This window comes from Syngnathoides biaculeatus, chromosome 16, assembly GCF_019802595.1.
Source record: "Syngnathoides biaculeatus isolate LvHL_M chromosome 16, ASM1980259v1, whole genome shotgun sequence".
Taxonomy (NCBI): domain Eukaryota; kingdom Metazoa; phylum Chordata; class Actinopteri; order Syngnathiformes; family Syngnathidae; genus Syngnathoides; species Syngnathoides biaculeatus.
The window spans coordinates 17881933-17908880 of record NC_084655.1 but is presented as its reverse complement, the minus strand read 5'-3'; the positions used below and the strand labels follow the sequence as shown (position 1 = coordinate 17908880).

The window sequence follows — 26948 nt, the reverse complement described above, 5'->3', positions numbered from 1 at the left end:
GTCGCTTAGCGATGAAAACGAACTGAATGCTGATTGGGTACGATATGACAATGGGGCGTGTTTGAGGAGAAACAAGGAGGTGACAGTTTTGCAGCAACATTTTTTTTATTACACAATTTAAAAGATACATCGTACGTTCAAATGAAATAACATTTTACAAAATGAAAATGACTTAAAGAACAGCATTTCAATAATAACAAAAGAAAACTGCTTTAAATGCGTGATCATTAAGAAATAAGGTATCGAATACTGGAATCATATATGCATGTGCTTTTAGGAAGTGGGGAATGCATAGATCATTCTAAGTTAGTAGAAAAATTCCCAGAGGCCTCCAGTTAAGGTACACTGGGTTTGTTTGGATTAAATCTTATATTACATATATTTATTCTTATGTGAAAAAATCTCAAGAGTTTGACACTAATTTCTTTAAGCAAAGCAGAGCAAATATTTATATCCAGCGCATTTCATACACAAGGTAACTCAATATGTTTTACATGACTAAAAACATTTGAATCCAAAGAAATAAAAAATTAAAACAGGGGGAAAACAATAACAAATAAAAATGACAACAAAAAATACAGTATGTAGCCTGTTGATCTCAGATAGACCAGTAGCAGAACTTTAAAATGTATTCTAAAGATAACTGTAAGCCAGTGTAAAGACTTTACAATTGGAGGTATATGCTCTGATCCCCCACAGCCCTTATGAGGATAAGCAGCAAAGAAAATGGATGGATGGATGGATGGATGGATGGATGGATGGTCTGATCTCTTGATCTCTTTGTTCTGGTCAGAACCCGAGCTGCAGCATTTTGAATGACCTGAAGCCATTCATGCTCTTTTTGGGGGGTCCAGTCAGAAGACCATTACAGTAGTCAAGCCTGCTTGAGATGAAAGCATGGATGAGCTATACCTGGTCTACTTGACACATACCGCCTTTAAAAGAGGACCTACAGTTCTTAACGCTGACATTTTTGTTCTGATTTTTGGTGAATTTTCTCTTAAGGGTGTTGGAAAGCAGATTTCAGTAAAGTTAGTCATTATTCATTTGTTATTGCATTTTTGGGGGCCTAAAAACATACATTGGATGGAAATAAAGTTGTTAGAATCAACAAAAATGGAGGCAATGTCTATTGCAGAGAAAAGTAACAATATGTATTGTTTGTTACGTATGCATTGGCCCTAATTTCACCTTTATTGGACGTGAGTATATGCATGAAGTGAACGTGAACTTCTGACTTGGTGAAAGATAAACATTGCCATGTTTTCATGAATTGTAGGTATAAGCTGCAATTGGGTGGCGACCAGCTCAGGGTATGAACCGGCTCTCGCCTGGAGTAAGGGTGGATAGGCACCATATGCAGCACGCCCCGGATGAAAAATGAATGTATGAATGTAGGTATGCGTATATATGTTTAGACGAGCTCTACTTTTCCAGGACATGTGACATGTTTGAGGGAGTAATTTTGGAATCTCAATCAAAAACAAGATAAAAACAGAAATTGTCAATAAAAAAGGTTGAGGTGTTGTGTTGTATATTTTTTTTATTCAAGAAAGCAATGATATATAATAATGATATTATATCGTAACGTTTGTCACCACAATAGAACTAATGTGTCTCGATAACCTCATAAATGTAGGGCAGTAAAATATTACCTGGTTTAAAGAATAAAAAAAAGATTCGTAATTCAATACGTATGTCCGTGATTGATGAGAGGAGCTAAATATTTTTGATAGTGGAAAATATTTTTGATCCTGGAAAAAAATGCAAAGGAGCGAATGGTGTCATTTGACAAGCCAGATCTTGATTGGCTCTTCTGTCAGGATGGGGCGTGGTTTAATGCAAACCAGGAAGTAGCAGCTCCCAGTACAATAACAAAAGTTCCAAAGAACGCTTACTGGGAAATAAACTTGTGAGAATCAAGTGAGCAAGCACGGATAAGACTTGTGTGTCCGTGCAAATAAAAAAAATGACATTTTAAAATGTCTGTCATGGTGGCAAAAAGATAATTTGACCCTCGTTTTAAATGGATGAGTCGTGCGCATAAAATGAACGCCTCCATCTCCTGTGATGTAAAGTAAACAATGGCATGATTGTGTGACTAGTATCTACATTACATGTGGACGTCCACTTTAAATTATCTGTTTGCATTTATGCGTGATCTATCGGGCCATTGTGTGCGCGGATGGGAGGGAGAGAGCGAGGAAGGGAGAGGGAGGGCGAAGCAAAGCCAATAAGGGCCTATTGGCTGGCTACTGCTCGGTACACACAGTACGATTATTTTTATTTATGGCAAGCGAGGAGCTGGCGTTTGCGTCGTAGGTCCAATCCGTGGCGTCCAAACCCGGGGAGGACGGTAGCATGATAGCCGTGGATGGGAATCGGCAGGAAGAGCGTCCCCGTCTGCTGCATTCCAACTGCGCCCGCGCCCGAAGCCACCGCCGAGTAGGCAAGCGGTGGCGTCCAACATGGGGAAAGAGGTAAACGGCGTCTCGCGGAGCCGCTTTGAGGTGAGTTCACCTGCCCCCCCCCCCCAACCACCACAGCCTCCCGAAACCTTTAACACGCAGTTTAAACACGTCACGGGGCCTCGCTTTAGCCACCATTATCGCATTCACGGACCAAAATAATACTATGAACAGCGGCGGCGTTGACGCGGCTCGAGCACCGTCCGGGATTAGCTGAGTTGCTTTTTTTGTGCTAACAACAACATCAACAACAACAAGGCCCCGGCTGACATGTCATCTCGACAAGGAGGACGCAAAGCGGTAGAAATGTCGGCTTATGTTGTTATCGTCGCGTGGTGCGTTAAAGGTCCCTAGATGTTTTGTCATGCGCCATCAAAACAAACACAGCCGAGCTACAGGATGTAAAGCGAAGGCGGTCTGTAAAAAATCAAAGTACATAGCTAGGTAGCCGGTTTTAGCCCCAAATTTAACTCCCGTCTTTGCGTGTGTGGGTAATACTGTTCTTTTTGCGAGCGCTGTTTTGTTGTGTTGTCATGTTTTGTCGCTAGCTACAGATTGACAGCCGACCACAGGCCCCGAACCTTATTCACAATGGCACCACAGAACCCACCTACTGTTCGAGTTGACATCAGTTGAGGGCTTGGGCTTGTCGAATAACGTTAACTTCAGTCTGTACTTGCGCTAGAGAAACGTTTGTTGTGTATTTCGGGGGCGAAGATGTGTTCAGCGGAAACTCTGCGACATCGGCCGCTTATTGTTGCATTTTAATCCCCAAGTGAGCATGTAAATTTGTCAATGTTTGTATTCAACGTATTTATTTATTCATTTCGACGGTGCAACAGCTAAAGATTCAGGCCGTTCCATCCTCCTGCCAAGTCAAACAGCTGCAGTCGAGTTATCTGCAGACAGGAGGCTAAAACAGGAACTGGCCCTTGTTGCCTTCAAAGTAAAGGGGTGTTTGTGTATTTTTCGGGGAAGTGGATTTCCGGTTTGTGCTGTTTTTCTTATTTCCTCCACTAGAACAGTGTTTCACAACATTTGGGACATTTTTCACAGGAGAAAAATCTCAGCCCACCACAAAATAAAGAACTGTATCATATACTGGACGAGATGAACTTGCTTCAATTTACTGATAAAATTAGACCTTTGCCTATTTAAATAAACAAAGTTCTTTCAGGAATGCACTCGAGTTGTAAAGTTATGTAGCAGCTGTACAAATCGTGCGACTTTTGCAGGGTCAAAGCGGTGGCATGCGAGGAGTATAATAGAACAATAAAATATGAACTGCTGTAATCCCCAGATTTTATTGCGGCATAGCGACTAAGCATCGTTATGAATAGTGAAAAATATAAGTAAAGGTAATTGACGCTCCACCTAAAAACGTTTATAGTTTCTTTTATTAGTAGTTTAAAGTGCCATAAATGTACAAAAAACTATGGTCGCAAAAGATGTAATTTCAAACTCACCTTGCAACATTAGTCTTGAAAGAAAATTACTCAAAGATGATTTGATATTAAATACTATAATTCCACAGACAAACATATTTGACCTTCCCAAAATACAAAGCTTGTTTCTCAGTCGAGATATATCATTTTAACATACTTCCTTGCTTTTTTTCGCATCTTGTGGCATTCGGTCATTTCAGTAACCCCCCCCAAAAAAAAAAAAAAAAAAAACGCTTCAATTGCTGGGGATACAGTTCATAGAGAATAATGCAAATATACGGATAATATATGAATTTGTTAATTGTGAACTGCAAACATTTGGGTGACTCCAATATTTTAACTTATGGATGGCAGTTGGGGTATAAAATTTTAACTTTGTACTTTCTGCCAACAACGGCAATGCACCAAAATATATTAATGTTGCAGTCCTTTGCACACCTCAGGCTCTGAATGGACCTTTCCGACTTAAGCTCCGCCCCCTTAGCTACAGTTGCCATGGCCCACAAGCTATACTGCTCACATCCAAAATGGCGACTGTTTTATTGAAAGGATCGGTGCTGGTCGGCGCTCAGGAGACAAAGATGACACTCAACAAAAGACCAACGTTCCCAAATGCTATTTAGCCTAATAACTGGCATATTTATTTCGACCAAATGCAAGTTCTCAAAACACAGTTGACATTGCGTGAAATCAATCATATGAGCCCCTTACCTATGCCGAGAAGGTGGAGAGCCAGTCACCCAGGTAGAGGTCCGCTTTGTCAACCAGCTGGGCGTCCGTACGAAACCCGCAGCAGACTCTACCTGTTTGTACTCTGCGTCTCTCTATTATACTTTTCAGTTGCGTGCGAGAGAAAGGACGGGTGGCCAACCCGTCCCACCTGGCGCCGCAACAATTGTAGCCAATTTACTATTGACACCTAAGTGTGTCCTTCAGGCTCTGAGAAACATAACAGTCAAGATATCCCACAACAATGTTCGTCTTGGGTATACATGTGAACAAGATAGTATGCGAAAAACAAGTGAGAGTGAAACGGTCAAGACGTGTTGACCAGAAAAACAAGTGAGTGAAAAACAGGTGAGTGAAAAACAACTTATATAACCATGGTTGCACAATACATTCGGGTATTCGACGGTTATGGGAAGCATCACTAATTAACACTCCTTTCAGCGACTGAAGAGAACAGGTTTGAAGTCGATTCTCTATCGCATATTCCAGATAATATTGCAGTGTCTTTTTTTTTTTTCAAATGCGTCAGACTTGTCCAAGAGAGTTCTACAGAGAGGTCTCAAGTATTTCACGCGAGAATATGTACACGGATTAAAGATTTTGGTCGGAGCAGGACGCAACGTCATAGTTACAGTGAAACGTTGATGCAAAAAAGTTTGATGCCTCACAAACTTCATATTGAAATCCAACAGGATAACATAGTGGAATTGTACTGCGCATGTAAAGCAGGGTGAATACTTTTTACTTGGAAAGATCACGAGTAATATCATTGCAGTCTTTTGAAGTGAGATAGGTTCGATTTTCTACACTCGGTCAGTCTCGTAGTCACCAGACGAAAAAGTTTGACTTGGCTCGTAATGGAACCCAGTGCTCTGTCTTAAAAGTCTGATGTGATACAAATCGGCAAATAGACATTTCTCTTGCATGACATCCCGCATTTACGTATCCCTAACCCGACTCTTCGGCAAAAAACATCACACACTTCATTCGGCAGGTCAGTGATACGATGTTTGTTGATATTGTCCACATTTAGTTGTACGTGCGGTCTTCCGCGAGCCTTAATCCATCGTAGACACTTCGTCAACTGTGTTTTAGGCGTTGGAAAATGAATCAAGCGAGCCCCTTGTAACTTAGCAGGATATCTTTCATCGGAATTGCACGTTCCCCAAGCGCATCTGAGGGCCATTTTCTTCGTAACGTTGACTTTTCCAAGCGCACGCTACTGACAACCAGCATTGCTTGTGGGACAACATGGCGGCAGGGGCGTGTCAAGCCAGGAGTTAAAACAATGCAGCTATCTTGATTAGCTATTATTGTACGAGTGATTGATGGGTCGAAAAGGTCCATTCACTTCACAGTCACAGTTCGTGGGGGGGAGGGGGGGGGTCTGCCGTTTGCCCAAAGTTAACTAGGATAGGCTCCAGTGCGCTGTGACCAGAACACTTTGTTTTTAAACATTTATTTAGGCGCAATTTGTAATTAACTCCAGTTCAGTAATATAATGAGGTATATTTAATGTTGGTCATGATGATGGCACTGAGAGAACTAAATATTTTTTTTAGTTGATACTAAATGTTCCAATAGGCGGCACGGTGGTTCAGCTGGTAAAAGCGTTGGCCTCACAGTTCTGAGGTCCCGGGTTCAATCCCGGACCCACCTGTATGGAGTTTACATGTTCTCCCCGTGCTTGCGCGGGTTTTCTCCGAGCACTTCGGTTTCCTCCCACATCCCAAAAACATCCAACATTATTTGGACACTCTAAATTGTGATTGTGGGTGCGGCTGTTTGTCTTGATGTGTCCTGCGATTGGCTGGCGACCAGTTCAGGGTGTACCCCGCCTCCTGCCCTTTGACAGCTGGGATAGGCTCCAGCACTCCCCGCGACCCTTGTGAGGGTAAGCGGCTAAGAAAATGGATGGATGGATAAATGTTCCAATTTCAACAAAAAACTACCAGTGGTCAAATTAATACTCTTTTGATACTCGTCATAGCATATAAATACCATATGAATTCGTACAGTGCTGCTTGATTGTTTAATTATTGATTTAATGCTACTTCAAATTGTTAAATGTGCTAATCTTTTTTTATATATATATATATAGATAATGGGACACAAATTCTTTTATTTGTGCATTTTCCTTTTATTTTTTTTAAAGGCATAGCTCACTGTGTTCTGTTATCACGTCAGATGTTATCAAATTTGAAGCCGTTGCTGCGCAAACGTGTATTCTTATGTATGTCACACGGTAACAATGGCACAATGGTGAGCGTAAAATCACCACACATTTCAATTCGATTTAAAATCAGTTCACTGTGTGTGTGTAGTCGTAACGTGTTGCTTTATACGTTTCCGCAGCAAAATGATGGCTCGCTGGAGGTTACGACTCTGGCGGCTTTTAAGCCCGCTTTATTACGTGACCTCATCTGGCCCGCTGGAGAAAGCATAACACTCGCATTCAGGCGGCGTCGGGTTCATTTTATGTTGGATTACAAAAGAGCGGGGGGGTGGGGGGGTGGGGGGTGGGTGTAATGACAATGTATGCCCGTCGACCCTGGAAAGAACTCTGGATTATTTGGCCAGAGAGCACAAGGCGAGCTGTCAGAGTCAATTTGGACTAATGTCACCTCTCCTCAAAGGAATCGTCTGTGTGTGTGTTTGTATATACATACACATTTATGATGTATTCATACAAGGACACGGGCTGGCTTTGACCTACATCTTCACGTATATTTAACCACTCTTTTTATACTAACAGATTAATAGTTCTGTGACCTTTGTGTTTTTATTTAAAGACGCACCACATCACTGCCCCTTTTCTTTCAGTCCGTCAAATCCTGCTTTTCCCCCCATGTTGTTGGTCCGTGTGAAGGTTTTTCACTAGCACAGTAGATGCGGTCCTTGTTTTTTTTGACAGCGATCCGGTCCCATGGCCGCAACCGAACACAAATTGTTGTAAAGTGGCATGATGAATCAACTAATCTATGATAATGCAGTAGTACAATCATCTATCTATCTATTTATCTATCTATTTATCTATCTATCTATCTATCTATCTATCTATCTATCTATCTATCTATCTATCTATATCTATCTATCTATCTATCTATCTATCTATCTATCTATCTATCTATCTATCTATCTATCTATCTATCTATCTATCTATCTATCTATCTATCTATCTATCTATCTATCTATCTATCTATCTATCTATCTATCTATCTATCTATCTATCTATCTATCTATCTATCTATCCCTCTCTCTCTCTCTCTCTCTCTAGCTATTTTACATACCGCTTATCTTCACTAGGGTCACAGGCGTGTTGGATCTTATCCCAACTATCTTTGGATGAGGGGCAGGATACACCCTGAACTGGTCTCTAGCCAATCGCAGGGCATTTATATAAACAAACAAAAATAAAAACATTGGCGTGCAAAAACTCAAGTAGGCAGATGGAGATCATGTCAACTCCACACATGCCCCATTGGTCCCCTGGACCCTTGGACATCATTAATTATATATATAATCTGCAATTTCCGGCGCCCCCGAACGACGGAATCCGACATTACAACAAACCCTTTATCGTTTCGGTATGACCAAGGCTAAATGCTTGTCTGGGCTCCTCCTGCTCTTCATTCCAAGCCCGCATGGTTCCTGCTTTCTCCATCGCTCCGTCGACCTGCACGCTCTCCATATGCGGGCCTGCATGTTTGTCGGTAAAACACGTCATTTCCGCTTTGTCATTTTAGAGAACCACTAAATGATCCAGTGTGGGAATGTATACGATACTCATTAAATATTACAAAAAAAAATAGTGCGAGAGTGTGAATACTTGTCTGAAACTTGTCTTGACTAAAGCGGGCTAACTCCATTTCTGTCAATCTAAATGCAGAAATGAATTGACCCCTCCGTGGATATTGCACAATCCGTGTCACTGACCAATCAGAGGCCAGAGATCTGCATAAACCAAAGCCCGTTTTTGCTCCCACCATTTTCTCAGACAACATTGCATGGTCCAGTGTAGGTTTAGTTAGCGTTTTATCGCGTATTTGGGTTATTTAACAAAAAATATGGTTAAGAGGTGTAGTCACGGACTTTGTAATAGTGACGACGGGTATCCTGAAAGGCGAGTTGGTGGACTTCGATTCGTACCCTTTCCAAAACTGAAGACCCAGTACGAAAAATGCCTTCGATTGGTCAAACTTTGTGGAATACCGCATCATCAACTAAATCCATCTAATATCAACCGGAACACATATGTTTGCACGAAGGTATGCCCTATATTTGATTTTCAATAGATGTCTCGTATAAATGAATTCGAAGTTCTTCGCTAGCATAACATTGCTACGTGCGAACGATTGACACACTTATTCTTTGTTGAGCGATATTTAGCGATGATCGGACTGCACAAACGTATTGATTTCTTGCTGGCTCGCGGCCGAAGCTTAACCAGACTGTGTTTGCACGAAGATATGCCCTAAATTTGATTTTTAATACACGTCTCGTATAAATGAATGAGACGGTCTCCGCTCGCATAACATTGCTACGTGTGAATGATTGAATGAAATCAGAAGCAAGCCGAGTCTGTCTCAGTTCAGAATGTATTGTATTGTATTTGCCATTTTTACTGTTTGTCTTACGTCAGCGCACGTGGCGTGACGTCACTTCAGGAGGCGTGGTTAAGTGCCCTGTACGGAGGGGTCAATTGATAAAAGCGCATATCTTTCAGATAAATACTTATTTAAATGAGTGAGTTCCAGTTTTTGAACTGTAAGGGGAACTCCCATTATTGTGTCAAACTTGAGGGCCGGGGGCCAGATTTGGCCCGCTACATGATTTTTTTGTGGCCCGCAAAGGCAAATCGTGTATGTCAACGTCCATGATTCTTGTTACAAATCTGAACTAAAATATGATAATCATAGTTATGAGATAGTGGAAGCATTTTGTGTTACAAAACATCAACAATATTTGAAAAACCCATTACCCTTGATTTCTGATTCCAAAACTAGCTCAGAAATTCCATTATATAAATATGATGTGGCGATAAAACACTTTTATGGTTTTAATTGAATTCTATCTTGGGGCTAATGTTAGAGCACGGTGGCGCAGCTAGGAAAGCATTGGCCTCACAGTTCTGAGGTCCTGGGTTCAATCCCGGACCCGCCTGTGTGGAGTTTGCATGTTCTCTCCGTGCCTGTGTGGGTTTTCTCCGGGCACTCCGGTTTTCTCCCACATCCTAAAGACATGCAACATTAATTGGACACTCTAAATTGCCCCTAGGTGTGATTGTGAGTGCGACTGTTGTCTGTCTCCATGTGCCTTGCGATTGGCTGGCAACCATTTCAGGGTGTACTCCACCTCCTGCCCGTTGACAGCTGGTATAGCCTCCAGCACTCCCTGCGACCCTAGTGAGGATAAGCTGCAAAGAAAATGGATGAATGGATGAAAAAAAAACTGACAGATCATAGAAGGTTAGGAAAAAATGCTTTTACGTTACACGTTATCAAGTGTTCAAAGTTCTCTCCTGATGTGATTTATTTTGACCTTTGACCTGTTCACTGCCCCCGTCCTCTCCATGACATTAAAAACCATTTCTGCTAACAAGATCACATTATCATCATTTACCCTTGAGGCGATTTGAGTGGTGTTCTGCTCACATCTCTCCGTCGGTTCTTGCAGATGTTCACGAACAGCGACGAGGCCGTCATCAACAAGAAGCTACCCAAGGAGCTGTTGCTACGGTTAGTGAATTTTTTTTTAAAGTACCGTAATTTGTGACCTATAAACCGCAATTTTTTTCACACGCTTTCAACCCTGCGGTTTATGCGAGGATGCGGCTAATTTGTGCAGTTTTTTTTCTAACGGGCGCAAAGTGGCACTCGAGCGGAAAAGTAAGAGTGAGACCGGTGGATTATGTGTGCCAAGGAAGTGTCTTTTACCGGTCCAGTGTGACGGTCTGAACGCTCCGGCGTGCTGAAAAGTCCCCTTGTGATTAATGCGCATGCGTTACTAAAAGGGGAACTCTGGGTACGTAGTAGACAGTTACTGGGAAATCCCCCGCTCTCATAGTTCCCCTTTTTCTACAAAGAGCGAGCTAACATACATTAAATCCGAACCGTAACCCTAACCTTAAAACATAAGTATACACATATCTGTACGTTCGCTGTGTTCGTCTTTCTGAGACGTCCGTAGCGAACATGAACACTCGGCGAAAAGTTGTCGAATGGTGCAAGTTGAAGCATGGATGCGGATGTTTCCGACTGGCCGGAAGTTTACAAAATATACACGCATGCGCATTAATCACAAGAAGACTTTTCAGAACCGGGAGCTCTCAGACCATCACACCGCCCCTGTTAGCGTTGCGCTAGCATGTTACTGCCGTGTCTCAGTTTTACCGGTATGTTGTTTTTTTTTTTAACCGGCCCTGTTAGCGTGGCATTAGCGTCAGCGTGGCGGCGGTAGCATTAGCATTAGCGTGGCGGCGCCAGCGTTAAACCAGGGCTCAGCAACGTTTTTGAGGCTGAGCGCTACTTCATGAGCACCGATCGTATGAAGGGCTACGTGACCTGTTTGCGGTAAATTTCAGTCTCATTTCATTACACGTACATAAAATATTTTTGTATTCATTTATTGTAGTAAATGACATTATAGGTACTTAAAAATTTTAATTCACGTAAGCAAGTCAGATTCAGAATTTAAAGCACAAAAAATACTAACAATTTGTGGCTTACGGTATTTTTAGAACGTACCTCGCGGGCGCCTTATATGGTCCTTGCGGGCTCCCATTCGCCCGCGGGCACCGCGTTGGTGACCCCTGCGTTAAACTCTCTGTGTACCGTCTTTCCTTTGTAAATATCTCGTGTTTCAATGATGGCACTTGCGGCTTTTACACAGCTGCGGCGTACGTATGTACCAAATGGTATTTCCTTTACAAATGTACTGAGTGAGGCTTGTAACCAGGTGCGCTCTGTAGGCCAGGAATTACAGGATATAGTAAATATAAAATTGAACGTACTGTATACATGTAGTGCATTATTTTAAAAATTTATATTTGTTTGTGACAGACTTCCATCAGAATACCCCAAGTGGCAATCGTAATAGCTAACATTGCACACTTTTTTTTTCATCTTTACTGAAGTTTTTTTTTGAGGTGCCAGTCATCTGTAATGCAAATTGTCCACGGCTCATCTTGCCACTCTTCTGTGGGACCAATTTCAATGATGCTTTTTGGTACCATGACTCAGTGTCTGTCAGGACACTTCTGTCGTATTCGTCCACTCAACGTTTCATCACGCTCCACTATTTGCGTACTCTCGTTGATTACTACTGGGGACTCGTGCGTTTACGGAATCTTTGCACCATTGTACGATGTAACTTTAAGCTCCACTAAATTGCTTGAGGACTGCGTATCAGTTGGTGTATCGGTATCATATCGGTAAGTTGCTCTCCACACTTTTTGTGTGTGCCACGGGGCTAAATGTGAGTGTGAATGGTTGCTTGTTCGTGCGGTTGGCTGGCGACCAGTTCAAACTGTCAGCTGGAGTAGGCGTTACGTTCTTTTTGGTGTGCAGGTTTTCACCTTGAAACTCTGCTACTGATGCTATTTTGCCCAGTCTCATGGTTTTTCTTGAGTCATGAATACTGACCGTAACTGAGGCAAGGGAGGCCTGCGATTCTTTAGACGTCGTCTTGGCTTGCTTTGTGACCTCCTGGATGAGTAACATGAAGAATTTCATGAAGGGTTCCAACACTTTTTCATTGCACTGTGTTATGTGCCTTACAATCAGCTAGCGACAAGTCCAGAATTTACCCCTCAAATTAAAATGGGATAGGCTGGAGTTCCACAACAACCTTAATGGTACAGTGAAGAAAATAAGTATTTGAACACCCTGCTATATTGCAAATTCTCCCACTTGGAAATCATGGAGTGGTCTCAAATTTTCATCGTAGGTGCAGGTCCACTGTGAGAGGGATAATCTAAAAAGAAAATTCCATAAATCACAATGTATGATTTTCTTTTAACGATTTATTTGTGCGATACAGCTGTAAATAAGTATTTGAACACCTGAGAAAACCAATGGTAAAGTTTGGTACAGTAGACTTTGTTTGCAATTACAGAGGTCAAACGTTTCCTGTAGTTGTTCACCAGGATTTTGGCCCACTCCTCTACACAGATCTTCTCTAGATCAGACAGGTTTCAGGGCTGTCGCTGAGAAACACGGAGTTTCTATTACTATCAGGTTTAGGTCTGGAGACTGGCTAAGCCACGCCAGAACCTTGACATGTTTCTTACGGAGCCACTCGTTGGTTTTCCTGGCTGTGTGCTTCGGGTCATTGTCATGTTGAAAGACCCAACCGCGACCCATCTTCAGTGCTCTGACAGGAAAGAGGTTGTTCCCCAAAATCTCACAATACATGGGAGCGGTCATCCTCGCCTTGATACATTGCAGTCGCCCGGTCCCATGTGCAGAAAAGCACCCCCAAAGCATGATGCTACCACCCACATGCTTCACAGTAGGAATGATGTTCTTGGGATGGAACTCATCATTCGTCTTCCTCCTGTCTCTGGTGTCTTTAGACAGCTCTTTGGTCTTGGCCATGTTACAAGTTTGAATCTTACTGATTGTATGGGGTGGACATGTGTCTTTATGCAGCTCACGACCTCACACGTGTGCATCTGATTCAGGATAATACAAAGAGTGAAGGTGGACTAACAGGTCTTTAGGGTCAGAATTCTAGCTGCTGGACAGGTGTTCAAATACTTATTTTCGTCACTGTAAGTGCTTAAATAAAAGGTTTATGCCACATTTGATGGGTGGGCAGGCAAAGATGAAACTATTTGTATACAAGCAATTCAAAAGTCATTTTTCCGTAATCTCTTCTCGTTTTAACAGCATGTCGACTAGCCTGATCTGTATCTCAAACTGAAAAAAACATAACTGGCCTCCCCCAAAACAAACACAGAATGCATACATGCCCTCTGGCGATGATATCAACCAAACAGCAGGATGCATATTTCTCCTTAGTCCCAAATGCTCCCTGGATGCTTAATTAAAAACAGACACCTTTAGGTTATACAACATTCAAATTGTTTTCAGACTCGAGGGGTGGAAAAGAAACGACATCAGCCTCTAAGCAAAATGAAGGCCGTAACTCATGCCTCGGTCTCGCGCTCCCATACGTACTTTCTCTGCTTCAATACCTCCAGACTATTATTCTCTTCACTAGCTCACAGCATCCTATAGTGAGCAGCTTGTAAAGTTGTTGGGCTTCAAGGTGACTTCGGTGTAGGAGGAGTTCCCGGCAGATTGGTTATGCTGATCTGATCCACATTGTGTGTAAAAAGTAGAAGTAGCTGACGGACACGCATGTGCAAACCTACCATCAACATGTTACAGAATTTTTTTATTGCTTGTGTCGTAAATAATTGGAGGATGTCATTTGGCATTTATTGTGGTTGTCAACTACCCTGGAGTCCTAGTATCTTAAAGACTCTGTAAATGAACTGTAAATGAGTTGTGAATTTGACACGCCACAAAAATGAGGCTTGAAAATTGCAAAAAAAAAATTGAAATGCTGGGATTGGCTGCGGCAGTCCTGCGACCCTCGTGAGGATAAGCAGCTAAGACAATGGATGGATGTTCAAACATGGATGATGCATTTACAACAGAACGCACCTGATTATAAGCTTCGCCCAGTACATTTGTAAAGGAAATACCATTTGGTACATATATAAGCCGCACCTGTGTAAAAGCCGCAAGTGCCCACATTGACACACGAGATATTTACAAAGAAAGACGGGACACAGAAAGAGTTTTCAAAGTTTTAATACCGTAGCTTAACTTAACATAGCAACAACAGGATAGCATGAACAGGGCTCGTTAAAAAAAAAAAAAAAAAACAGCCGCAGCATCTACACAGTAGCAAAACGGTAGCACAGCACTAACAGGGCCGGTTAGAAAAAAATTACCTAACTCACTGAGACGCGGGAGTAACACAGCAGCAACACGCTAGCGCGGCGCTAACAGGGCCGTTTATTAAAAAATAATAAAATAAAATAACATACCGGTAAAAATCACCGAGACACAGCAGTAAGTAACACGCTAGCACAGCGCTAACGCTAGCACAAGACTTAACGCCAGTGAAGCGCTAACAGGTCCGGTAAAAGCCACTTCCTCGGCACATATATTCCACCGGTCTCATTCTTACCTTTTCCACTCAAATTAGCCGCATCACCGCATAGGCCGCAGGGTTGAAAGCGTGTGGAAAAAAGTCGCGGCTTATAGGCCGGAAATTTCGGTACTTTTCAGGGACTTCGTTAAACAATTAAACTACTTTGACAGTCATTGATGTTGCCTGGCTTTTCCCATATGCTCCAATAACCTTGTACCTGTATTGCTAATTTATAGATCATGCATGGGGATACTTTTGTGCTCAAGGTCCGGATTTGACTTTGAAAACTTTCATACACTTGATACCTCTTCTCTGAACTGTCCTTGACTGTCTTGTAGAATCTTCTCCTTCCTGGACGTGGTGACGCTGTGTCGCTGTGCCCAGGTCTCACGGGTGAGTGAACGTGCACATAACTGTACTTGTAGTTGATATATTTTGTCCAATGACGACGATTTGCATATCCCCTCAAGTCCTGGAATGTTCTGGCTCTGGATGGGAGCAACTGGCAGCGGATCGACCTCTTTGACTTTCAGCGGGACATCGAGGTGGGCTTAGGTGTATTTAGCATCTCGTCACATGTGCGCTAACATCAAGACGTATGACGAGACTTTGTGCGTGCGCGTTTATTTTTTTTCTTTCATTTTGGAGGGCCGAGTGGTAGAGAACATCTCAAAGCGATGCGGAGGGTTCTTGAGGAAGCTGAGCCTGCGGGGTTGCCTCGGCGTGGGCGACAGCGCCCTGAGGTGAGAAGCCAGCCTGGAAGAGGAGAGCAGTGAATGGAAATTATGCTGCCGTCAAGTCTCAAGTCAATTCTTGGTCTGTGTGTGCGTTTGTTTGTAGGACCTTCTCCCAGAACTGCAGGAACATCGAGCTGCTCAGTTTGAACGGCTGCACCAAGATCACTGACAGGTTTTGCTTATAATATGGTTCGATAACGCAAGTAATTGGTTGCGTGACATGTCCATTATCCAAAAAACATTGTGACAATGCCTCTAGTCGTTTTATAGTCAGTTCTTCATAAAATCGAGGTTTCTCCTTGTTTTGGGATAAGTGGAAAAAAAAAATACAAAGAATAATAATAATTTTTTTCTTCCCAAATTAAGAATCGCACGACATTCAAATTCACAAGCCCCGATGTGTATTTTGCATTTAAGCTGCCTGATACTTACATGGCAATACCTTCCCGTCTTGACGTTTCTTGTCTTTACAGCACATGTAACAGCCTTAGCAAGTTCTGCCCAAAGCTGAAGCACCTGGACCTCGCGTCGTGTACCTCAATCACCAACTTGTCGCTCAAAGCCCTCAGGTATGTCCCACGAGGTGCACACTAACGGAACACCAGCTAGTACAAAGAAGAAGAAAAAAATATATATATATATATGTATATATATAAAATAGCACTTGCATGTGTCCAATCAAATTCTTCCAATTCACACTGAGAGCCCCAGAAATCTTTAAATTATGTATTTTTTTTTTTTTTTTAAACCCTGGAAAAACACAGGTGTCAAACTCAAGGCCCGGGGGCCAAATCTGGCCCGCCGCATGATTTTATGTGGCCCCGGAAAGGCAAATTATGAGTATCAACTTCCACGATTAAAAATAAATAAATAAATAAATCTGTACTAAAGTTTCAAATTGTCATATGATATAAAGGCTCCGTCACACCATGACAATCTGGTCAACGTTCTCTGAACATTTCAATCGTTCTATTTTTCAGCATTCTCAAATGAGGATGACACATCTGGCGTGTGATTAACGTGTGTCTGACGCATGACTAACGTGTGTCTAACGCACGAGAAGCGTGTAACAGCGTCCAAAAAAGATACCCCTAAAAACCATTAGCTAACGTGTCACTGGCGCGCGACGAGCGATTTGTCAACGTTAGACGAGCGTGTTGAGCGTGTGACTAATGGGTGAATAATGACAGAATAGCGTTTTGCTGTCGTGTAATTTTTTAAAGTGGAACGGGAATGAAAACGTTGGGAATTTCGTAGTCACTTCAGTTGTTCTCGTGAGTTTGAACAGTCAGCATCGTGGCGCCTAGACGACAAAAAGGTGGGGTGCGGACTTCAGCAACTAGCGCCGCAAGTAAGAATGCAAAAAGCCTCTTTCACTAGCAATGTCTTTGGAGGAAAAAGAACACCAGGAGGAAGAGCACGTCCGAGAAGTAACGCACCATGTGACCCCCGGACCCCCCGGAGACCCTAAACACCACGAAGACCCTAGTGATGACGGTCCGACGGTAACAAACGATAACAACCAAGTAACGCTAGAGTAACGACTGACTAACAATAGCCAAACGCGTGCAACGCTCGGCCAACGTTAGTAAAACGTTCCACGAACGTTCTTGAACGTTCTGCAGCGTTTAAAATTAAACGTTGATGAACGCTGGTCTCGGTGAGAACTTTTGTGCATGTTCAAAACCTTTTTTCCGGACCGGCGTTCTCCGCCAATTCCGAGCGACCATTGACGTTCACTAGCGTTCAAACAACGCTCTTCTGGCGCTATTCCGGCGACTGTGGGCGACTACCAACGTCTCCTCAAACGCTATAGAACGCTGACCAGAATGACATGGTGTGACGGGGCTTTAATATAATGATCACATTTGAGATATTGCAATAGTTCAAAAACCCATAAGCCTTGATTTGTGATTACAAAATGAGCTCATAAATTTCATCTGTAAATATGATGAGGTGGGAGATTTTCGTGGTTTCACATTCATAACAGCCCTCTGAAGGGGAAACTTGAACTACCCACGACATAAATGAGTTTGACACCCCTGCTGTAAAAGCACAAAAACAATTTGACATACCACATAGAAATGTTGTTAACAAGTCTGCCGAATTTGAATGATGGAGTTGGGGGTGGAAATCAGCCATTATATAACAAAAGGCTTTCAAAATTATTAACAATAAAGCCTCCCCATGTTGCTGTATCAAAACATTTGACTTTTCCCGTTGTGTCGCTGTTATGTGAGATACATACACACGTTAGAAATGACACGAAACCAAGTGAGGTGTGGAATTCTCGGATGAGGCTCGCCAAATTTGAGTGCTTGGTGCCTTGTTAGCCTGTTAGCTCACAAGCTAAGGCACATAAAGGCATCGTTCATACGACAATACTCAAATCCAGATTGGATTGTGTACATAACAGTTGAGATCTGAAGATTTGAGAGCGTGGACTATGGAGCTTCAGGGTCAGTAATCGCACTGATCCTGCAAGTGTAAACAAAGCCCGAGTTTACAAAACGCCGTTCACTTTTCTTTGTCTCACTCCCCCCCCCCCCCCCCCCCCCTCCCACTCAAGCGAGGGCTGTCCCCTGCTGGAGCAGCTCAACATCTCGTGGTGCGATCAGGTCACCAAGGACGGCATCCAGGCACTGGTCCGATGCTGTCCGGGACTCAGGGGGCTTTTCCTAAAAGGCTGCACACAGGCGCGCTTGGAACCTTCGTCATGTTGTCGGCTGAGTTTTGTTTCTCACGTTTTATAATGTCTTTTGTTTTTCCATTTTTAGCTCGAAGATGAGGCACTGAAGCATATTGGCGCCAACTGTCCTGAGCTGGTCACGCTCAACTTGCAAACGTGCTCGGTAAGTGCAGCCATTATGAAAACATCTTTAAGTGGAAGTACAGTGAAGACTCGGTGAATAATGACTGGCCTTTGGCAAAACTTATGTATTTACTTATTGAAAATTATGGTCTGAAAAACACACCTACTCCCTCCCTCTCTGATTATTTTTTTGCCCTCTTTCCATAACTCCTTGAGATGCCACCCAAACAAATTGCTCTTCTAAGGCTCCATTTCGGCGTCGCCCACCGAGTGATAGCCGGTCAGCTTTAGGAGATTCCTTGAGCAGTTGACCCCGGAAACACCAGAATTGTAAATTAATGTTAGAAGCTAACGTGGAAGCTAACGTCGGCCTTCCATCGCTCTAATGTTAAGGAGTAACAGCGGAAGCTAAGATTGAACATTGAAAGTAAATGTTGGAAGCTAACATGGGACCTCACATTGTAAGCTAACGTTGGTCTTCCATAGCGCTTATGTTGAGGAGTAACACTGGAAGTTAATTCAGAAGCTAACACTGAAATCGGATATCAGAATCTAACTTGGGAAGCTAACGTTAGCCATGATGTTTGTTGGTAACTGTCTTAATCTAACATTGGATGCTAATGATAAGCTAACGTTAAAAGTAATGTCAGAAGCTAGCTTTGGATGCTTACCTCAGATGCGCCCGAAACTGATTGTGATCTTATGTGAAGCTGGAATCTTACTTGGGAAGCTAATATTGGAATCTTACTTCAGGAGCTAATGTTGCAATCCAACTACCAAGCTAACATTTTTGATCGATACAAATCCGCAAGCTAACGTTGGAAGCTAACATTTAAGGCTGTGTTGGAAACTAATGTTGAAAATGACTTCGGAGGCTTACATCGAAGATAATAGTGAAAGTCAGTGTTAGAGGAAAATCTATACCCATTTTCTCAGCTGCTTATCCTCATGAGGGTCGCGGGTGTGCTGTAATCAATCCCGACTCTCATTGGACAAGGGGCCGGGGTACACCCTGAACTGCTTGCCAGGCAATCACCAGAGCACTATATTTAGTTTAAACTATTAATGTAGGCAATTCAAAATTATTATTTTTCGGCATCGTGATTTTTTTTGTTCTTTGTTTGTCCTGCGTCAAAACACACTCGTGCGTTTCCGAGTAGCAGATCACAGACGACGGCCTCATCACCATTTGTCGAGGCTGCCACCGTCTTCAGTCTCTTTGCGTGTCAGGCTGCGGCAACATCACGGACGCCATCTTGCACGCACTCGGGCAGAACTGCCCCCGCCTCAGGTAACACTTAAATGTTGTTGCGATCAAATGCGCGTGCGAAACTGCATCTTATTCTTTCACGCTGATGACGAGTAATGTTATTATTTTGCTATACAATACTTTCTCTTTTTTTTTTTTTTTTTTTCTTTCTTTAGAATATTAGAAGTGGCCCGCTGCTCTCAACTTACTGACGTGGGTTTCACGACATTAGCAAGGGTGAGTGTAACCGGGCTAACGAAGGCAAGCGTTCACTGCTGATTGGTTGATTGGCACATTTGAAAATTCATATTTGCAGTAAATGCTACTATAATTTATTGAATGTCTTTCTAGAATTGTCACGAGCTTGAAAAAATGGATTTAGAAGAATGTGTGCAAGTAAGTGAACAACAGTACAGGGGTTCCCCCCAAGATTCGTGTTTCGATATAACGAGGAAGTTTATAAACTGCATTTTTATTATTTAATTTTCTGTGAACATTAATGGACCGTAAAACTGTGTTACTGGCAGCATTGTTTTCTCAGAAGGAATGACATTCCTAGTCTTGTGTGACTAATAGGTCAAAATAAAGCTAGGCTATCATTTCCCCGTGGTTCTAAATGTAGTTTGTGGCTCCAGATAAAACTGAACACTTTTCCTAAATATTACAAATCAGTAGTTTCTTTGTGCGCGATATTACAAGGCCTCACCTCTTTTCAACGCAGAGTGAGAAGCAGGATGGCGCAGGGACCGACAAGCTTGTCTATCTTGAAGAATATAAGATAATTTTCTGTTAAAGGGGAAATCCAGTGCTTGCATTAACATTGTATCCAATAGGTCATGTAATATGTTCCAGGCGGCGGAGGCGATTAGCCCAGGATGGCGAAGCTAGGCTAAAGGCCTCCGCCGCCACCGAAGGCGGGCCACGAGCTCCGGCGGTGGGCCTTTAGCCGAGCTTCGACGTCCGGGGAGACCTTTAGCCGAGCTTCGGGGGCGGAGGAGGCCTTTAGCCTAGCTTCGGCGTCCGGGCTAACGAAGCGGGCGGCGGCGGGCCACGACCGGAGCTTCCAGGCGGCGGAGGCGATTAGCCCAGGATGGCGAAGCTAGGCTAAAGGCCTCCGCCACCACCGAAGGCGGGCCTCAAGCTCCGGCAGCGGCCGCGAGTGAGCTTCCAGGCGGCGGAGGCCGTTAACCCCGGATGGTGAAGCTAGGCTAAAGGCCTCCGCCGCCACCAAAGCACTTATTTCGTAGGCCTCCGAGTAGTCAGACTCCGCGTCATTCCGCCCAAAGAACCACCCGAGTATTCAACATTAATCACAGCCACGGGTTCAAATCTCCATGAAAGTATTCCTCCGTCTTCCCGATCAACCGATACTGCTATTTCTTTGTCAGATGAGGAAAAATCAGAGAAATCAGCGCTGGGCATAAATGGTGTCCAATGTAATCCAACGTTTGGAACGGCACGGTACACGTCACATATGCCCACGTACATCATGTGACTTGCAGCACCCCTGAAAATTTGTAATTCTCCGCAAAAATCTTCTCAAAACACTATTAAATGAGAGAGGATTTAGCATCACATTGTCAAAATGGAGTACATATTACATGAGCTATTGGACACAGTGTTCATGCAAAGCACTGGATTTCTCCTTTAACATCGTTCTGTAATTATGATCCATTTTGTCCCTTTTAATTCAGATTACAGACGGAACTCTCATACAGCTTTCGATCTACTGCCCCCGGTTACAAGTTCTGGTGAGTGTTCTGCACATTTTGCCGACTAGCAGCAGGCGCATCACGGCCGCGCCGCAGTCACGCCGTCCGCGACCTTGCCCCCGCAGAGTCTATCCCACTGCGAGCTCATCACCGACGACGGCATCCGCCACCTCGGGAGCGGGCCGTGCGCCCACGACCGGCTGGAGGTGATCGAGCTGGACAACTGCCCGCTGATCACGGACGCTTCGCTGGAGCATCTGAAGAGCTGCCACAGTTTGGATCGCATCGAGCTCTACGACTGCCAACAGATCACCCGCGCCGGCATCAAGAGGTTAAGGGTGAGTGCTTACAATATCGAGGGCCTCGAATAGACGCGGGCTTTTGACAAAACAACAGGTGTGACACTTAACTCTGAACCGCAAGTCATCTACAGCCAACCAGAAGCCTGATGAAAGTCATTTCTGGAAAAGGCATGAAAAAAATGTAGCGTAATTTCCGGCCTACAAGCCGCGACTTTTTTCGCACACTTTCAACCCTGCGGTTTATGCGGTGACGTGGCTAATTTGTGCATTTTTTTTCTAACGGCCGCAAGGGGGCACTCGAGGTAAGAATGAGACCGGTGGAATATATGTGCCGAGGAAGTGACTTTTACCAGCTCTGTTAGCGCTGCGCTAGCACTGTGCTAGCGTGTTGGTCCTGTATTGCTGGCGTGTCTCAGTGATATTTACCGGTAAGTTTTATTTTAACCGGCCCTGTTAGCGTTAGTACAAGTGTTGGCGCGAGAGTTAGTGCTAGCGTTAACGCCGCGCTAGTGTTAAACTTTCTGTGTACCGTCTTTGTAAATATCTCGTTTCAATGTGGGTTTCAATGCGGGCAATTGCGGCTTTTACACAGCTGCGGCGTATGTATGTACCAACTGGTATTTCCTTGACAAATATCCTCTGTGTGGCTTGTAACCAGGTGCGCCCTGTAGGCCGGGAATTACGGTAGGCTAATGCAAAGATATGGTAATCCTTTTCAACTTATTTTCAATTGAACACATTTAAAAGACAAGATGTGTTAAAAGTGATGAATGTTATTTTAATGTATTCTCGCCATACAATGTTTTGGGGGGGACATTTTTTTCCACACAACACCCCATAATGACAACACATTGGGAAAAAAAAAACACCATGTCATGACATTCAGACTCACATTCTGCAAAATACAGTAATTTCCGGTTTATAAGCCGCAACTTTCTTCGCACGCTTTCAACCCTGCGCCTTATGCGGTGATGCATTTTTTCTAACTGCCGCAAGGTAAGAGTCAGACCAATGGAATATATGTGCCGAGGAAGTGACATTTACCGGTATGTTTTTTTTTTTTTTTTTTTTTTAACTGGCTCTGTTAGCACTGTGCTAGCGTGTTAATGCTGTGTTACTCCCGTGTCTGTGATTTTTACTGGTATGTTGGTTTTTAACCGGCCGTTAGCGCCGTGCTAGCATGTTTCTGCTGTGTTACTGCTGCGTGATTTAGGTATGTTATGTTATTTATTTATTTTTAACCGGCTCTGTTAGTGCTGTGCTAATATGTTGCTACTGTGTAGCTGTCGCAGCTGTTTTTTTTTTCCGTTATGTTTTTTTTTTCAACCAGCCCTGTTGGTGCTACCGTGTTCTTGCTATGTTAAGCTAAGCTAAGGTATTAAAACTTTGAAACCTCTTTCTGTGTACCATCTTTCTTTGTAAATATTTCGTGTTTCAATGTGGGCACTTGCGGCTTTTTCACAGGTGGGGCTTATGTTTGTACCAAATCGTACAATCAGGTGCGCTCTGTAGGCCGGAAATTACGGTATTGGTCTCATATACATGCTCTCTCACACCCGTGGCTGAAGCAAATGCACTTTACTAAGACAAGAGTAAAAGTAGGTACACTGGAATTAAATAACAGTAAGTAGCGGAGTCAGGATAACCCGTTTTCGTGTGTTCTTGTGCTTCCGCAGACCCACCTGCCTAACATCAAAGTGCACGCATACTTTGCCCCCGTAACTCCTCCGCCTTCGGTGGGCGGCAGCCGCCAGAGGTTTTGCCGCTGCTGCGTCCTGCTATGATGCAAAAGACATCGACCTCGTTCTTCGCCCCCCCTCCTCCTCCCTCCCGCCGCCCCCGTGTCCCGAAGTCTCTCCTATACAAGCTTCCTTCGCAGTTCCCCGCCCCTCACCTGGTCAAGCAGTACATTCTTGCTGTGTCCCCCTTCCGAAGATGCAGAGAGACCAAAAACAGTGCAGGGTAACGCACACTCCACACTCTTCAGTTTTTTTTTTTTTTTTTTTTTTTTTACACAAATATTGTGAGTGGCAGCACGGTGGACTACTTTATTCCACGTTGGCCTCGCAGTTCTGAGGTATAGGGTTGGAATCCCATCTCCATTGGAGTTTGCATGTTCTCCTTGTGCTCGCAAAGGTGTTCTTGGGTACACCAGCGTCCGCCCACATTCCAAAAACATGCATTTTAGGTTCATTGAAGACTCTTAAATTGCCCTTAGATATGAATGTGAGTGTCAATACTTGTCTAAAACTTGTCTTGACTAAAGTGGGCTAACTCCATTTCTGTCAATCTAAGTGCAGATTTGAATTGATAAAAAGGGGATGAATTCTTATCGAAATGGTTTAATTCCAGTTTTGACCTGTAGGGGGAACTCCGTTATTGTAGTTGCCGGTGTCAAACTTGAGGGCCGAGGGCCAGATTTGGCCCACTACATGATTTTTTTTATTTTTTTGTGGCCCGGAAAGGGAATTCATATATGTCAACTTCATTGATTCTTGTTACAAATCTGAACAAAAATTTCATGTTGTCATATCCTAAAGCAGAGGTGTCAAACTCATATTTTGTCACGGGCCACATTGTACTTACGATTTCCCTCAGAGGGCCATTATTGTGAAATCCATAGAAGTCCTAAATTGCCTCATCATATTCACACATGAAATTTATGAACTACTTTTGGAATCAGAAATCAAGCGTGATGGGGTTTTTCAACCATTGTTTATGTTTGGTAACACAAAAAATGCTGATAATATCTCAATATTATCATTTATGATATATGAAAATGTAAAATGTTGGGGCATATATTCACAAGAATCCTGGATTTTGACAGAGGATTTGCCTTTGCGGGCATCTTAAAATCATGTGGTGGGCCAGATCTGACCCCCAGGCCTTGAGTTTGACACCCGTGTCCTAAATGATAATTGTGAGATATTGCAAGCATTTTTGTGTTACAAAATGTCAACAATATTAGAAAAACCCATTACCCTTGATTTCTGATTCCAAAACTGGTTCATCAATTCCATACGTAAATACAATGAGGCGATAAAACATTTTTTATGGTTTTATTTGAATTCTCTCTTGAGCCTAATGTTAGAGCATGGTGGAAAAGTGTTGGCCTCACAGTTCTGAGGTCCCGGGTTCAATCCCGGACCCGCCTGTGCAGAGTTTGCATGTTCTCCCCCGTGCCTGCGTGGGTTCTCTCCGGGCATTCCGGTTTCCTCCCACATCCCCAAAACATGCAACATTAATTGGACACTAAATTGTCCCTAGGTGTGATTGGGAGTGTGCCTGTTTGTCTCCATGTGCCCTGTGATTGGCTGGCGACCAGTTCAGGGTGTACCCTGCCTCCTGCCCGTTGACAGCTGGGATAGGCTCCGGCATTCCCCACGACCCTTGTGAGGATAAGCGGCGAAGAAAATGGATGGTTTCAGTCATAACAGCGCTCTTCGGGAAACTTTAACTACAATGTGGCCCGCGACAAAAATGAGTTTGAGACCCGAAGAGTCAGTCATTAGTGCTCTTAGCTCAGGTAGCAGACGATATTCATATTAGTACATTAAAAGTTAGTCTTCATCGTTCAGGAACCATCGATCGATTTGATAGCTATTCGGAGTAAACAAAACTTTGCGGTAGTGTCTTAAGATGGAGTACCGTATTTTTCGCACTTTAAGACGCACCGCATTATAAGGTGCACCTCCAATGTCATATTTAAAAAAAAAAAAAAAATTCCCATATATAAGGCGCACCGGATTAGAAGGCGCATGAAATAGACGCTACAGTAGAGGCTGTTATGCATCCGTTAGATGGAGCTGCACTAAATGCTCAATATTGCTCCATATATAAGGCGCACCCGATTATAAGGCGCATCGTCAGCTTTTGAGAAAATGAAAGGCTTTTAAGTGCGCCTTATAGTAATTCATTTCATATCACTTGCAAGGAAAAAATTCACCAGATTTTATTACAACCGGCCATGGAACTTTAAATCTCGGTCCTTAGCTAACAGACAAAAATGGAGTTAGCCCACTCTGTCCAATCCTCAGTGGTTTAAAGCCCGCACCGTAATTGGTTAACAATAAAACGCAGGGTGTACCTCGACTCTCGCTCAAAAAACAGCTCGGATCGGCTCCAGCAGATAAACGACATCGGGATGGTTGAATGGATTCACGTTACGACTCATTTGAACTGGAGAAAAAGGTCACAACTACTCCACTGGCATCACAATACCTTTTTGATTTTCTCACAAGATCCGATCATAGTAATTACCATCAGAATGTACATTTCTGATTCCCCCCCCCCCCTCCCGGATGAGCTTTCAAAACGAAAAACATACGCCCACGCTGTCCTTACATGAGGTCGAAGTAGGCTTCGCTTGAATGTATACTATGGATTTAAAAAAAAAAAAAAAAAAAAAAAAAGCAATGCAAAGGACATTTCAAAACAATCTCGTTGTGGATGATTTCATGTCACATCCTGTACTGTTTGGGGGGAAAAAGTCCCAGTCAGCGCCTAGTCCCCCCCACCCCCTCTCCCCCTTCAAAAAAAAAAAAAAAAAATGACACAACCGGTGAACGGCAGCAAAAAAATGTATTTAAAGAAGAAGATGAAGAAAACACAGCAAGCTGTCTGATTTTTTTTTTTTTTTTTGCACCTTATCGAAACAACATCCAGACTGTTTACAAAGAAGAACGTTTCAAAACATATTTGGTTTGTACTAACAAATGTGCCCCACTCGCCGGACACAACTCCCCCCCCCGGCCCCACCCCCCCTCTTCGTCTCTCTTGTCCGTGTGCTTCATTCGCGAGGGGCGGAAAGCAAAGACTATTTTTCTAAAAAATGAAAAGCGGCACACATTTGGGGACTGCAGAAGATGCCAAATGTTGCATGTGAGACCTATTTTTCTTTCTTAAAAAAAATGTAAATAAGTGAAGACTGCGGGAGTCTTGGGTCGTCGGACGAACCAATTTAAAAAAAAAAAAAATGATGACGACGACAGGATGGAAAAAAAAAATATGATTCGATCAACAGGAAGAAAAAGCCAACCCACATTTTGCTTTGATTTCATCGACTTGTGTGAACGAGTAGTAGGGCCACACTGAAAAGATGAACATTGGTCATATTTTCCATAGCACAGTTTTATGTTTTAGTCATGTTACAAAAAAATAAATTCATAATATTGCTAGAATATGATTTTGATGTCACAATTCCTAAATGCTCCATCTGCCGCTTCCGCGCCCCGCAAACCTCCCTTAAATTTATATTTAACATTTATTTAAAGGGACCAAAAAAAGGGTCAGTTTCACTCAATTATAATTACTGTCTAAAATTA

At 43.2% G+C, this 26948-nt stretch overlaps 1 protein-coding gene across 1 annotated transcript; it reads left to right on the top strand.

Annotated features, from left to right (window-relative positions):
• The first annotated feature begins 879 nt into the window (after positions 1-879).
• On the top strand, positions 880-26640 carry fbxl20 (F-box and leucine-rich repeat protein 20). Its single transcript, XM_061847436.1, has 15 exons — positions 880-2510; positions 10319-10380; positions 15151-15205; positions 15283-15357; positions 15461-15555; positions 15653-15721; positions 16023-16118; positions 18119-18245; positions 18327-18401; positions 19522-19652; positions 19787-19847; positions 19962-20006; positions 21305-21361; positions 21448-21660; positions 23301-26640. The coding sequence occupies exons 1-15, from the start codon at positions 2469-2471 to the stop codon at positions 23406-23408; spliced, it is 1311 nt and encodes a 436-aa protein (XP_061703420.1). The 5' UTR covers positions 880-2468; the 3' UTR covers positions 23409-26640.
• Positions 26641-26948: the final 308 nt, after the last annotated feature.

What these genes read in the sequence shown, in the direction of transcription:
- fbxl20 (XM_061847436.1), top strand. Translation starts at nt 2,469, where the DNA reads ATGGGGAAAGAGGTAAACGGCGTCTCGCGGAGCCGCTTTGAG. An exon ending in TCCTAAAAGGCTGCACACAG is followed by an intron (nt 18,246 to 18,326) that starts GCGCGCTTGGAA and finishes TTCCATTTTTAG; the next exon opens with CTCGAAGATGAGGCACTGAA. An exon ending in CCGGCATCAAGAGGTTAAGG is followed by an intron (nt 21,661 to 23,300) that starts GTGAGTGCTTAC and finishes GTGCTTCCGCAG; the next exon opens with ACCCACCTGCCTAACATCAA.